The sequence below is a fragment of the Condylura cristata genome, unplaced genomic scaffold, assembly GCF_000260355.1.
Source record: "Condylura cristata isolate star-nosed mole 26May11 unplaced genomic scaffold, ConCri1.0 scaffold00055, whole genome shotgun sequence".
In the NCBI taxonomy this organism is placed as follows: Eukaryota; Metazoa; Chordata; class Mammalia; order Eulipotyphla; family Talpidae; genus Condylura; species Condylura cristata.
The window spans coordinates 1130983-1145128 of record NW_004567156.1 but is presented as its reverse complement, the minus strand read 5'-3'; the positions used below and the strand labels follow the sequence as shown (position 1 = coordinate 1145128).

General features: G+C 46.7%; 2 protein-coding genes across 4 annotated transcripts in view; both read left to right on the top strand.

The window, feature by feature from the left end:
* LOC101628975 (heat shock 70 kDa protein 1-like) overlaps nucleotides 1-5446 on the top strand; it is an 18829-nt gene extending 13383 nt beyond the window's left edge. Inside the window, exons 1-3 of one of the 3 annotated variants that reach the window (XM_012734424.1) lie at nucleotides 243-313; nucleotides 3165-3357; nucleotides 3838-5446. In XM_012734424.1, coding sequence (XP_012589878.1) covers nucleotides 3178-3357; nucleotides 3838-5103 — 1446 coding nt within the window. In that variant the 5' untranslated portion in view covers nucleotides 243-313; nucleotides 3165-3177 and the 3' untranslated portion in view covers nucleotides 5104-5446. Of the gene's footprint in view, nucleotides 1-242; nucleotides 314-3164 lie in introns of those variants that run through there. The other 2 variants (XM_004695141.2, XM_012734423.1) reach the window with 2 other exon arrangements.
* A 732-nt stretch (nucleotides 5447-6178) lies between these two features.
* LSM2 (LSM2 homolog, U6 small nuclear RNA associated (S. cerevisiae)) lies at nucleotides 6179-12455 on the top strand. The gene is made up of 5 exons (XM_012734372.1): nucleotides 6179-6377; nucleotides 6977-7044; nucleotides 11670-11700; nucleotides 11807-11866; nucleotides 11967-12455. The coding sequence occupies exons 1-5, from the start codon at nucleotides 6375-6377 to the stop codon at nucleotides 12090-12092; spliced, it is 288 nt and encodes a 95-aa protein (XP_012589826.1). The 5' UTR covers nucleotides 6179-6374; the 3' UTR covers nucleotides 12093-12455.
* Nucleotides 12456-14146: the final 1691 nt, after the last annotated feature.

The following is a 14146-nucleotide window of genomic DNA, read 5'->3' as shown; positions in this document are numbered from 1 at the left end:
GCGGTCAGGGGCTAGAATCCGGACTCACGAAAAGGGGCCAGTTGAATCCGGACTCACGAAAAGGAGGGGCAAGGGCGGGGGAGGGGGCGGGAGTGACGCTAACTCCCCTCTCTGCGTTATAATGGAGATGGGGCCTCTGACTTCACCGCGTGTATGGAATTGGGATGGTGGGACAGTAGCTAGTAAGAGTTGTAGGGCGGGGTGGGTGGGGGGTGGGGGTACACCGTTTGCCCTGTCACCCGTTTAGGGAGCCCCCACCTACAGGGGCTCGAAATCCGAGCTTTTCCAAACTGGATCGGAGGCGGCGAGATAGGTGAGTCAAGGAATTGGAATGCGTGGGCACAGATCAGACTATTAAATCTTTGACCAGTAAGTTTGAGAAAGTGCTGGAAGGTTGTAGTTTATTTAAGTTAAAGTCAGGGGGAATTGGCCCAACAGAAAGGGGCAACCTTTGAGGATCACACAAGTGACTGGGATTGTCCAGAACTGCTGAGAAAGCTGGACGAGCCTCTCTTTGATACTGTCAAGAGATTGGAGTTTTCTTGGGGAGCAAGAGACCAGGTGGATCTTTTTTAATATATATATAATATAATAGTTTGTTTTTACATCATTTTTGTACTTTTTTTTCCATCTCAATTGTAATCCCTGTGGGTTTCCTATCACGGAGTCACCCATGTGCCATCACTATAGTAGTGTGCACTTCCCTCCCCCCCCCTTTGATCCCATTCCCCACTCCACCCCCACAAAATGTCTCTGGTATATGACTCTTCATTATTCTTACTATTTTCTCACCTAAGACCAGGTGGATCTTAAGATCTCTTCTGAGGAAGCTGAACCAAAAGTACAGAGATAATGTGTCAGAAAAGGACCAGAACATAAGCTACTCCTACTTAAGAAGGAGGAAACTGGTGCAATATTAGAATAAAATATATTAGAGACATAGGAAATGCACATTTGGCTCAGTCATGAGAAACTGAAACAGTGTATGCCCTCAGCCCTTCAACATCCTTCTAGCTGGCTAACAGTACTTTGTCTAGAAAGTATTCTGCCACAAAAGTGGGTTCTGAAAGGGATATTTAACGGCCAAATGTTACTGGTATACAGAGTTCATGTATATGTATAGATATGTTATACACACATATATATGTATAGATATACACACATATTGTGTGTGTGTATATATATATATGTATAGTATACACATATTTTAATCATTCTTCACTTTTGTACAATGTATGCTTTCTGCTCTCAGGTGTAATCCGGGTGAAATTCCCATCACCAGTTCATCCTTGCCCCATCCCTATAATCCCTTGTGCTGTTCCCACCCGTTTTGAGTCTTCTTCCTCCTCCCCTGCAGAATGTCTCTGATTTATAGTAACCGGTTGGTTTTGATTATTTTTTTTAAAGTATTAATGTTTTATTTTTACATCATTTGTGCCTTTTTCCATCTCAGTTGTAATCCCTGTGGGCTTCCCATCACCAAATCACCTGTGTGCCATCACCATAGTCCAGTGCATTTCCCTCCCCCCATTGTTTTTAATCCCATTCCCCATTCCACCCCATAAAATGTCTCTGGTATATAGTTGTTCATTATTATTATTTTTTTCCTTGGCCCAGTATGCTTCTGCTATGAGTGAAACCATCTGGTATTTGGTTTTGATTTTTTTTTAAAGATTTATTTATTTGTGCATACAGAACTGGGGTATAGGCCAGAGGCTGAGGGGCAGTGAGAGGCTTCACCAGAGACAGAGTGAGGAGCAGAACACGCAGATCTATGAAGTACACTGCTGAGGGGAGCAGCGGGCGGGTCAGGAGAGGTCTGCCACGCGTGGTCACCTCCTGGGCAGGCAGGAATTGAACTCATGCGAAGTGGCTTTAGCTTCTTAGTGCTGTGCTTTAACCTGCTGTGCCACCAGGGAGGGCCTTGGTTTTGATTTTTAATTTATTGTAATTACTTTTTGTTTCCTCTGATCCCTACTTCTTTCCTCTATATTTTTCCTATAAGTGAAACCACTATTTTTCTTTTTCTTTCTGATTTATTTCACTGAGCATTATCCCTTCCAGCTCCATCCAACACCGTCTTTGATGCCAAACGTCTCAATGGCATGAGTTTCGTTGAGGTAATTATTCATGGTAACCATAAAGTGGAAGCAACCCAAGTGTTCAGAGAGAAAATAAACAAAATGTGCCATATACATGCAATTAATATTACCTCCCTGGTGGTTCAGCAGGAGTTCGATCCCCCCACCAGGGAGCTGACCCACATGGCGCAGCAGACCTCTCCTGTCCCTCCCGCTGCTCCTCTCAGCAGTGTACTTTGTCAAATCTGCCTGTTCTGCTCCCCACTCTGTCTCTAGTGAATCATCTCACCATCCCTGTACCTCTGGCGTATACCCCAGTTCTGTAGGCATACATAAATAAATCTTTTAAAATATATATGTATTATTCAGCCTTGAAAGGGAAGGAAATAATGACACAGGCTATGATAGAAATAAGCATTTGAGGCTATTGTGCTAAGTGAAATAACAGAAAAATTGGGTATAAGACCACTAATATGAGGTACCTAGAGGGGTCTCATTCATAGAAACAAAGTATAGGGTTGCTCCCAGATGGGGGGACGAAGGAGTGGGGCAGTGGTTAAAGGACATAGATTTTTACTTTCACCAGATGAAAAGTGTTTTGGCAATTGTTTAGATAATGTCAGTGAACTAGGGCTCTCCCTGGTGGCGTAGTGGGTTAAAGGAAGCACTATGAAGCTGTCCAGAGCCACTGTAGTGCAAGTTGGATCCCCAGCCAGGGGAGCTGACCCACATGGTGCAGCAGACCTCTCTTGACCAGCTGGCTGCTCCTCTCAGCAGTGTACTTCAGTTAATCTGCCTGTTCTACTTCCCACTCTGTCTCTGATGAATTCTATAACCCCCACCCTGTGTCTCTGGCCTGTACACCAACTCTTGTATGCAAAAATAAATCTTAAAAAAAAAAAACAATAAGTTGATTATTAAAAACTAATAATGATGTCGGTGAACTTACTACAATTAAGTAGTTAAGATGGGGGAGGAGCAAGTTTTTTTGATCAAGGCCCCCCCTCAAAAAAAGGGTAACTATGATAAATTTATGTTATATGTATGTTACCACAATCTTAAAAAAGCATTCTTTCACTATAGGCCTCGGAAAACCATGGCTACTGCTAAGGGAATGGCCATCGGCATCGACCTGGGCACCACCTACTCGTGTGTGGGCGTGTTCCAGCACGGCAAGGTGGAGATCATCGCCAACGACCAGGGCAATCGCACCACCCCCAGCTACGTGGCCTTCACCGACACGGAGCGGCTGATAGGCGACGCGGCCAAGAACCAGGTAGCCATGAATCCCCAGAACACCGTCTTTGATGCCAAACGTCTCATTGGTAGGAAATTTAATGATCCTGTAGTGCAATCAGATATGAAGCTTTGGCCTTTTCAAGTGGTCAATGAAGGTGGGAAACCGAAAGTAATGGTTTCCTACAAAGGGGAGAAAAAAGCCTTCTACCCTGAAGAAATCTCTTCTATGGTGCTTACTAAGATGAAGGAGACAGCTGAGGCTTTTTTGGGCCATCCTGTCACCAATGCTGTAATCACTGTGCCAGCCTATTTTAATGACTCTCAGCGCCAAGCCACCAAAGATGCTGGTGTGATCGCAGGTCTCAATGTGCTAAGAATTATCAATGAACCCACAGCGGCTGCCATCGCCTATGGTTTAGATAAAGCAGGTCAGGGAGAGCGACATGTCTTAATCTTTGATCTGGGTGGAGGCACATTCGATGTATCCATTCTGACCATAGATGATGGCATTTTTGAGGTAAAGGCCACAGCAGGGGACACGCACCTGGGCGGGGAGGACTTCGACAACAGGCTGGTGAACCACTTCGTGGAGGAGTTCAAGAGGAAGCACAAGAAGGACATCAGCCAGAACAAGCGCGCCGTGAGGCGGCTGCGCACGGCCTGCGAGAGGGCTAAGCGCACCCTGTCGTCCAGCACGCAGGCCAACTTGGAGATTGACTCCCTGTTCGAGGGCATCGACTTCTATACATCCATCACCAGAGCCCGATTTGAAGAGTTGTGTGCAGACCTGTTCCGGGGCACCTTGGAGCCTGTGGAGAAGGCGCTTCGGGATGCCAAGATGGATAAGGCTAAAATCCATGACATTGTTTTAGTAGGGGGCTCCACCCGTATCCCTAAGGTTCAGAGGCTGCTACAGGACTACTTTAATGGACGTGATCTCAACAAAAGTATCAACCCTGATGAGGCGGTGGCCTATGGGGCTGCAGTACAGGCAGCCATTTTGATGGGGGACAAATCTGAAAAGGTACAAGACCTGCTGCTACTTGATGTGGCTCCCCTGTCTCTAGGGCTGGAGACGGCCGGGGGCGTGATGACTGTCCTAATCAAGCGCAACTCCACCATCCCCACCAAGCAGACACAGATCTTCACCACCTACTCAGACAACCAGCCTGGGGTGCTGATCCAGGTATACGAGGGTGAGAGGGCCATGACCCGGGACAACAACCTGCTGGGGCGCTTTGACCTAACTGGAATCCCTCCTGCACCCAGAGGAGTTCCTCAGATTGAGGTGACCTTTGACATTGATGCCAATGGTATTCTCAATGTAACAGCTATGGACAAGAGCACAGGCAAGGCCAACAAGATCACCATTACCAATGATAAAGGCCGCCTGAGCAAGGAGGAGATTGAACGCATGGTGCAGGATGCTGAGAAATACAAAGCTGAGGATGAAGTCCAGAGAGAGAAAATCACTGCAAAAAATGCTTTGGAATCCTATGCTTTTAACATGAAGAGTGCTGTGAGTGATGAAGGTTTAAAGGGCAAGATTAGTGACGCTGATAAAAAGAAAATATTGGATAAATGCAGTGAGGTCCTTTCGTGGTTGGAAGCCAATCAGCTCGCTGATAAAGATGAGTTTGATCATAAGAGAAAGGACTTGGAGAAGGTGTGTAACCCAATCATCACAAAACTGTATCAGGGAGGATGCACTGGGCCTACCTGTGGAACAGGTTATACTCCTGGAAGGGCTGCCACAGGCCCCACCATTGAAGAGGTCGATTAGTTATCTGAAGTTTGAGGGCTCAGGGGTCACCTTTAAGGTGAATTTTGTTCCCCCCCATCTTCAAACACTTTTATGATTCTTGAATTGATTGAACCTGAATCTAGTTTACCAATCTTTTGAAATTCTGATTGGAGGAGTTGCATATTTCATCTCACACTACAACATCCTATTTCTAATTCTGGAATACTAGCCCACTCTTTGAACCATTTGATGATTTTGAATGTCTGCTATTTATTTCTGGCCCCTCCAACTTACTCCTGTATGGATGGTTATTTGTCACCCAGTAAATTTGTTCCTAAAGCAAATCATTTCTGGTTTCTTTAAATTGTGAGTGTATCTTTAAAAGGTAAGGAAAAAGAGTTAATGGAGAAAGCATGTGTTCCGATTGTGGTTTGTGAGTGATAGAGATGTAAAGAACAAATTTGAGTTTTCATGATGCTATTGTTTCAAAGAGGAAAATAACTTTTGACTATCAGCAGGGAGAGCAATTGTTACCTAGTTATTGGTGATACTCAGTGATAGACTTGTAGGTGCTTAGGATTTACCTGGCATGGGGGGACAGGTGGGGAGAAGGGAGGGACAAACCTCTGCTGATATCCTGGTCATTTTAGGTGAAGAGATTATTTCTACAACAAACTCCTGACAAATGGGTACTTTTCTGCAAGTTGAGAATTGTGGGATGAAATCGTCATTCAATTAAAAAAATTTTTTTCACCTATTGTCACAATCTATTTATAAAGCTTGGAGGCATGAGTGTGCATGTATACATATAATTTGAGCTGAGGGTCCTGATTTGGGGAACTCAAAATTTATTTTTAAATTTTTATCGAAGTGTAACATAAAGAAGTGTACAAATCATCAGTTTTCACAAGCTGCAGGGCAGTGTTCAATAGGAAGTGTCTGTGAGGTACGGGCAAATCATCCCGTGGATTACCCTGTCACAGAAAATAACTTCAGAGTGGCGCAGCGGGTCGGGCTCAGGCTGCCCGGCGTTCCGCGCACGCGCGGTGGGAGCCCGCCACTCAGGGAGGAAGTCGGAGACTGGGACCCCGCCCCTTTCCGGGCTTTCCCGTTCCTTGGACACTGGCCCGCCTGCTTCCCGCGAGCCGCGCGCTCTCAGTTCCTCAGCTTTCCGCCGCGCTTCACGCTGCGCCTGCGCGACCCCGCCTCTCGCACGCGGGGGCCTGCACTCCGGTTCCCGCCCGGCCTCCGGCCAGTGGCACCCGGTTCTCGCTTTCCCGGTCAGGCCGGCTGCCGGCGGCGCGAGCACCATGGTAGGTACCGTGACGTCACAAGGGGGCGCCCTCGGGAGCGCGGGCGATTCGGACGGTTGGGGCGGGGAGCGGAGTTGGGGTCCCGGCTTTGTCCCTCCAGGCTGGCTTTGGGGCCTAGCGCTTTCCTTCCAGCCTTAGCTTCTGCGCTCTAGAAGAAACACCTGGGAGCAAGTGTCATTATTCTCCCGTATGAGGAGGAAAAAAAACCCAAGAATTGGTGGGACAGCTAGATTCTCCGAGAGGCCTTTCTCTGACGGAGACCTGGCTGTGGGAGAGTTGCAGAGTTCGGGGTGGGGGATTTCTGTGGTCAGTTAGCCGGAGCCCCGGAGAGGCGGTCGGTTGAGCGATGGTCCCGCCGGATCCCCAGTGAGTGCAAGCAGAGCCTCTCTCGGGCTTTAAATCGGAGGCTCAAGAACGTGTGTGGCATCATTTGGACTGCAGCCGTTCATCCCTGTCACCGGCCATTCATTCCGGGATGTCATGAGGACGGATAGAGATGTGGTGGGATTCTGCCACAAGTATTTGATAGTACTGGAAAGGGGGCGCCCCTCCCTGTCGTGTCCCTTTCCAGTGATGGTTTTCCTCCTCTCGCCCAATAGCTGTTCTATTCCTTTTTCAAGTCCCTTGTGGGCAAGGATGTCGTGGTGGAGCTCAAGAATGACCTGAGGTAGGTGCCTGTTCCAACAAGTCTTGAGGGAGTGAATGTGCCCAGCACCCTCTAACCTCTTTAAGATATATTTGAGGGCTGAAAAAGGTGGAGAGAAACAAAAAATTATTTGTGCTAAGCTTAAGCTTGCAGATTAGTTGGGGAGTTATACCTTGTATGGGAAAACAATACAGAGAATTGTAAATAACTAAGGAGAGGGTGGAGGTATCAATAACATTTTTTACAAAACTACGTTTTGTTTTTTCTGATTAGTTTTTATACTCCTTTAACCCAACTTCTAGAAATGTTAAGAATCAGTTCTACAAGCGGAAATGCACATACAAAGGTGTTTATAGTTTTATTTGTAATAGCCAGAAATCGGGGATTGGTTAACAAAACTAATACTTGACTATTATATTACTACCACATAGGAATCAAGTTACTAATACAGAAAGCTGTTGCAGAATAGTGTATGTGGGATAATTTCCCTATATTAAATAAAAATGTAAAATAATCATAAAACCTATGATGTCCCACTGTACTACCTGTAAAACCCCTACTATGTCGACCTATTAGCTTCTAATCGTTTAGAACTTGGATTAAATTTATGTTTCTGGAAAGGCTTTTCTGGTTCTTCTAGCATTGCAATAGACTTTATTACTACCATTCAAGTTTTAATTTCTTAGAAACAATGTTTACTGTTGGTGGCCTGACCTTCTTGCACAGGGCCAGGATAGTGTTCTTGATTGTTTGCTTTTGATTTTTTTTTTTTTACGATTTATTTATTTATGCATACAGAACTGGGGTACAGGCCAGAGGTGCGGGATGGGGGGTGAGAGGATTCACCAGAGACAGAGTGGGGAGCAGAACAGGCAGAATGACAAATTACACTTCTTAGGGGAGCAGTGGGCAAGATAGGAGAGGTCTGCTGCACCACATGGATCACCTCCGGAGCCAGGATGGAACTTGCACTGAAGCAGCTATGCCTAGCTTGCAGTGCTGTGTCCTAACCCACTGCACCACCAGCCAGGGCCTGTTTTTAATTTTTAATATACTTTTTATTTTTACAATGTTCATTTTTTGTACAATGTTTGATTTCTCCCCTTAGGTATAATCTCCATATAATTCCCAATACCCAGTCGCCCATGAACCCGTCTTTTTTAAAGATTTTTATTATTTATGAATACAGAACTGCAGTACAAGCCAAAGGTGCAGGGGCAGTGAGAGGACTCACCAGAGACGAGTGGGGAGCAGAACAGGCAGATCGACAAAGTACACTGCTGAGGGGAGCAGCAGGCGGGTCAGGAGAGGCCTGCCACACCATGTAGGTCTCTGGGGCTGGCAGGAATCGAACTCATGTGGAAGTGGCTTTAGCTTCTTAGTGCTGTGCCACCAGGGAGGACCTCATATATATCTTTTTAAAGGTTTTATTTATGCATACCAAGAACTGGAGTACAGGCCAGAGGTGCTGGAGGTGGTGAGAGGCTTCATTAGAGACAGAATGGGGAGCAAAAAAGCAGCTCTGCTGCAATAAACTGCTGAGGGGAGCAGCAGGTGAGAGGTCTGCTGGGCCATGTGGGTCAGCTCCATGGCTGGAGATGGAACTCATGCCTCAGTCTGGCAATAGCTTGATAGCGCTGAGACTAACCTCTGTGCCACAGGGAGTCCCCAGGTTCATTTTCTTAATGCAATTTTGAATTTTACTTTTCACTTAACAGTAGGTTGTGGGTATTTTCCATGGCAATCAAGTTGTACTTTAACATTCTTAATATCTGTAGCATTTTTATTACATGACAGGAACTAATTTAACCAAACCTTGTTGTTGGACACTTTGGCTGTCTCCAGTTCTTTGCTTTTACAAATATTGTTGCCATAAACATATATCTTTGTATACATTATTATACATAATTATTTGGGAGAAATAGATTTTTTTTTTTTTAATTTAGGCATACAGAACTGGGGTACAAGCCAGAGGTTCAGGGGCAGTGAAAGGATTCACCAGAGACAGAGTTGGGAGCAGAACAGGTAGACTGACAGAATACACTGGGGGAAGCAGTGGGCAGGTCAGGAGAGGTCTGCCACGCCATGTCACATGGAGCACCTCCAGGGCTGGGGACTGAACTTGAACTGAAACAGCTGATGCTTGCTTGCAGTGCTTTAACTTTAACCCCTTGTACCACCAGGGAGGGCCCTCTAGATACACATTTAAGATAATATCTGTTATGTGGTTTTACTTTATTGTTTTTTTTTTTTAACTTAAATTTTCTTACATCATTGTTCAATTTTATATAGTTGTCCTTTAAAAAGTTTGAATCAGTATATTCTCTCCTCAAAGGTGTCTTCTATATTTGTATATGAGATAATATCCTAGTGGGGGAGGGGTCTCCCTGCTGGCACAAAGGGTTAAGTTGCAGCACTAAGAAGCTATCGCTAGCTACTGCAGCATGAGTTCCATCCCTGTCCAGGGAGCTGACCCACATGGCCCAGCAGACCTTTCCTGTCTCCCCCCTGCTCCCTCAGCAGTGTATTTCAGCAGATCTGCCTGTTCTGCTAGCCTACTCTATCTCTGATAAATCCTCTGGTGAATTCCACACCTCCCCACGACCTCCCCCACTCCCCCACCGCCTCCCTGCCTCCCTGGCCTGCACCCTGTACTTGTATGCATAAATAAAATTTAGTGGGGGATACACTGACATGGAGTAATAAAGGGAGAGAGTTGCCTTTTAGGTCAGAGATTTTCATTTATAGGACTGGCATTGCACATAAAATATAGATTGGGGTCAATTAGACAAATATGGAAGTCAAAATCAAGCCTGGGCAATTTTCTGAGATGATTTGTTTATTTTCCTCTTTTCTCTTTTCCTGGATCTTCCAACTTGTTTTAGTCCTGGGTCCTAAAGCTCCTGACTTACAAGATTTGAAGGTAGTTCAGTGGATTGGGAAAAGAGCTCTGTGATCTCATGTCTGTTTTCAGATCACTTTTGTGTTAGAAGTACGAGGGGTGAGTGGATTAACCAGAGACAGAGTGGGGAGCAGAACAGGCAGATCTTCTGAAATACACTGCTGAGGGGAGCAGCTGGTGAGACGGGAGGTCTGCTGCACCATGTGGGTCAGCTCCCTGGCCAGGGATCTAACTTGTGCTGCAGTGGCTGCGATAGCTTCATAGTGCTTTGCCCTTGCACCAGCAGGGAGGCCTCCCTCCCTCATTCTTCGGGGACTGAATTAAACTGTACTATAACCTTTTGTATTTCCTTGAAGTTACTTCACTTCAGCAGCCAGGGATATGATGAAACCACAACTGAGGCAGTAGGTAATTTGGTGAAAGTTACAGCCCAACAGCGAACTCAACTTTTAGGCATACAAGATAAGGACATTTTAAAACCATTACAGTCATTTAAAAAATTTAAGACCAAATAAACAGGAACACAGAGAGCAATTAATTAGGAAAAAAATACTTGCCAGCCTTTCGCACACCACATGCACAGTGAGCACACACTTCCCAGGCTTAAATGGTCTCATGAAACCTTTGTACACATCGGTGTTTGAAAACCACAGTTCTACAGAGCTTAGAATGTGGTGATCATTTGCAGGATGGTTAGGATCTAGGCAGCAAAGGTAGAGGCTGGCCTGGATTCAGGTGTGTAGATGTCAGAGGAGGACGAGGAGGAGATTGGCAAATGTTAGGAAAAACATCCACAGATGATGGGGATCCCTAGTCAGGGAAACTAGAAAAGTACAACTGAGGATTTGAGGTTGTGGGATTAGTGTTGAAGCCCTTGACGTTAAAGAAATTGGATGAGGGCCCTCCCTGGTGGTGCAGTGGGTTAAAGCACAGCACTAAGAAGCTAAAGCCTCTTTAGCATGAGTTCCATTCCCACCCTGGAGCTGACCCACATGGCACAACAGACCTCTCCTGACCCATCCGCTGCTTCCCTCAGCAGTACACTTAGTTGGCCTGTTTTGCTCCCCACTCCGTCTCTGGTGAGTCTTTTCATTGCCCCTGCACCTCTGGCCTATACCCAGTTCTGTATGCATGCATAAATAAATCTTTTTAAAAAGAAAAGAAAAAGAAATTGGAAGAGAGGTAGCATGGCTTGGGACACCTGAGCCATGGTGTTTTGATAGCTTCCCTCATTAACTTTTCAGGGGGCTCCAGGATTGGGGAAAGGACACGTCCCTTGTACCTTCATCATTGAGGACAACACTTGGACATGGGACTGGGACTACTTTACATGGGACTGGTTGTGAAGCAGTATTTGAAAATACCTGATGATTTTAGGAGTCAGACATGAATGGAGTCTGTTTATTTGTCCTAAACTTGGGCAAATTATATTTGCCCAACTCTCTGAATGCCTAGATGATTACAGTATCCTGTAAAGTGCTGTAAAGATTCAGATACCTTGGGGAATAGAGGTCAAGGACTTGTTTAATGGTAGCTGTTAAGAAAGAGTGAAGTTTCAGGAGAAAAGGTGTTGAGATCTGAAATTACAACCACTGGATATACTCTCTCCCATTCCCATTTTAGTTTCACCTTTTCTGACTTCAAGTCCTTGACATCCCCCAGCCATGTTCTGTCCCTACTCTAAAATCACCTGTGTTGTCTTTGATATGAACTAATTTGGTTTTTCCCTCTCTGCCCCTGACAGCATCTGTGGAACACTCCATTCTGTGGATCAGGTGAGGTATAGCAAGGACCCAGAATCGGGCTGGGGGGAAGATGGGGTATTTAAGGGGTGGGTACTCATGTCTTGTCCTAGCGGCTAATGATCGTTTCTCTTCTTAGTATCTCAATATCAAACTGACTGACATCAGTGTCACAGACCCTGAGAAATACCCTCACATGGTGAGTTGGGGATGGTAGAAAAGAGGAAACCACGTCTAAGAGCATCTAGGTGGGAGGGTAACACGTTGAAGGATGTTTTCGCATTTGTCTTTTTGTCTAGTTATCAGTGAAGAACTGCTTCATCCGGGGCTCAGTGGTCCGCTATGTGCAGCTGCCCGCAGATGAGGTTGACACACAGTTGCTCCAGGATGCGGCCAGGAAGGAGGCCCTGCAGCAGAAACAGTGATGGCTCCTCTTCCCTTGCCCCTTTTATGGATGACCTTTAACCTTATGCCCCATCCCAGAACACCTTCCCTGAATACTTGAGGTGGTGTGTTTTGTTATTTTGTTTTAATAGTGAAGGCTCTTATTTTTAAGGGGTGAGTGGATTAGAGGGTTAATAATGGGTAGCAACTAATCCTTTGTTGAGAAGGGGAGGATAAGAAGGCTGGGGAGCTGCAAAGACTTCCCTGACTCTGGTACCTGGCCTTCTTACTCCTTCCCTGGAGACAGAGAATCGCCTAGATCTCTTCAGGGCAGCTGGTGATTCATTTTGGGGATGGAAGGAATCTGTCCCGCATCGGGAATAAAATTTATGATGCAGATTTGAGTTCTGGTTCAGTGTGTGTTTGTGGAAGGAGGTTGGAGGGTAGGAGAGGGCTGTTCAAGTTATCCACATCCTAGAACCCAATCCACCTCACTTTCATCTGTCATCCCCCACAATGCTCCTTGGTATAAACCATGTAATACCTCCACTGGGCCACAGTGGTCTCCTGAACAGGCCCTGACCAACACAGCCTTTTGCTTATGTGGTACCTACCATGAGTCCTTGCTCCCCTTCATCTCTAGTCTTCTTTTGAAAGAACAGTGAGAAGGGCCTCCTGGTTAAGTCTTGGTGCTATCACCCCTAAAGCCTGAGTCTGATCCCCAGACAGGCAGCTGATCTGTGCTGACTGACCTCTCCTGCTGCTCCCCTCAGCAGGTGTTTCAGTAGGTCTGCCTGTCCTGCTCCCCATTCTCTCACACACATATACCCACCTCCATCCTTCACCCAGTTTTCTTTTTTTTTAAAGATTTATTTATTTATTTGTACAGAACTGGGGTACAGGCCAGAGATAGGGAGGGTGAGAGGATTCACCAGAGACAGAGTGGGGAGCAGAACAGGCAGATCAACGAAGTACACTGCTGAGGGGAGCAGCGGGCGGGTCAGGAGAGGTCTGCCACGCCATGTGGATCTCCTCCAGGGCAGGTGGGGATCAAACTCATGAAGAAGTGGCTTAAGCTTCTTTGTGTTGTGCTTTAACCCACTGTGCCACCAGGGAGGGCCCCAGTTTTCTTTTTTTAAGCATTTATTTATGCACACAAGAACTGGGGTACAGGCCAGAGGTGCGGTGGGGGTGGGATGAGAGGATTCACCAGTGGGGAGCAGAACAGGCACATCCACTGAAACACACTGCTGAGGAGAGCAGCGCCATGTGGGTCAGCTCCCTTGTGCGAATCAAACTCCCACTGCAGTGGTTGCAAAGAGCTTCATGGTACCTTAACCTGCTGCGCCACCAGGGAGGGCCTCTACTTCACCCAGTTATATGTCAAAGAAAAGTGTTAGATTTTTTCCTTAACCCATCCATCTCAGTGCCTTTTCTGAACATAGATAACATGAGTTTTTTTTTTTTTTTTTAAACATTCCCTCCATTCACATCTAGTATTACAGAAAGCCTGCCTTGTATTAGACACTGGTAACTTAGGTTACCACAGACACCGTGGCAGGTGCTGGGCCCACCTGAGCCTAACCTAGGAGCGGTCTCCTGTCTCGGAGAGGGGAACAAGCCTGCTTCTGGGGTACAAGAATTAAGAGCCCGGCCCGCAGGCACCTAACGGGCCTGGGGACCTGAAGCTGAAGCGGTGAGGGCTGCCAGAGTGGGCGGGCCCTGCCGCTGGGCCTGTGGAGGTTGGCAGCGTACCACCGGGCCGAAGCCTGTGTAAAGCCCCGAAAGGACAGGCGCTGGGGCCCGGCCACTTGAACCTAACGGGCGGGGGTGGGGGGGGCTGCTCGCCGGCACATTGCTTCCTTGTGCCTGGGTCGCACTGGGGGACAGTAGCAGACTCGAGGTCGCCCAGGACCCTGGAGGGGGCCTAGAGCCCCAAGTCCACGACGCCCTGAGATACCGAGCCTGCCAGAAACCCCGCATCGACAGGGTTCTGGCAGGAGTTAGGGACTTCACAAACTTCACTCACTCAGTAGATGTGTTCCCGCCGGAGAGCTGGGTCCTGTGCGCTACAGAAGTCCCTTCTCACAGAGAA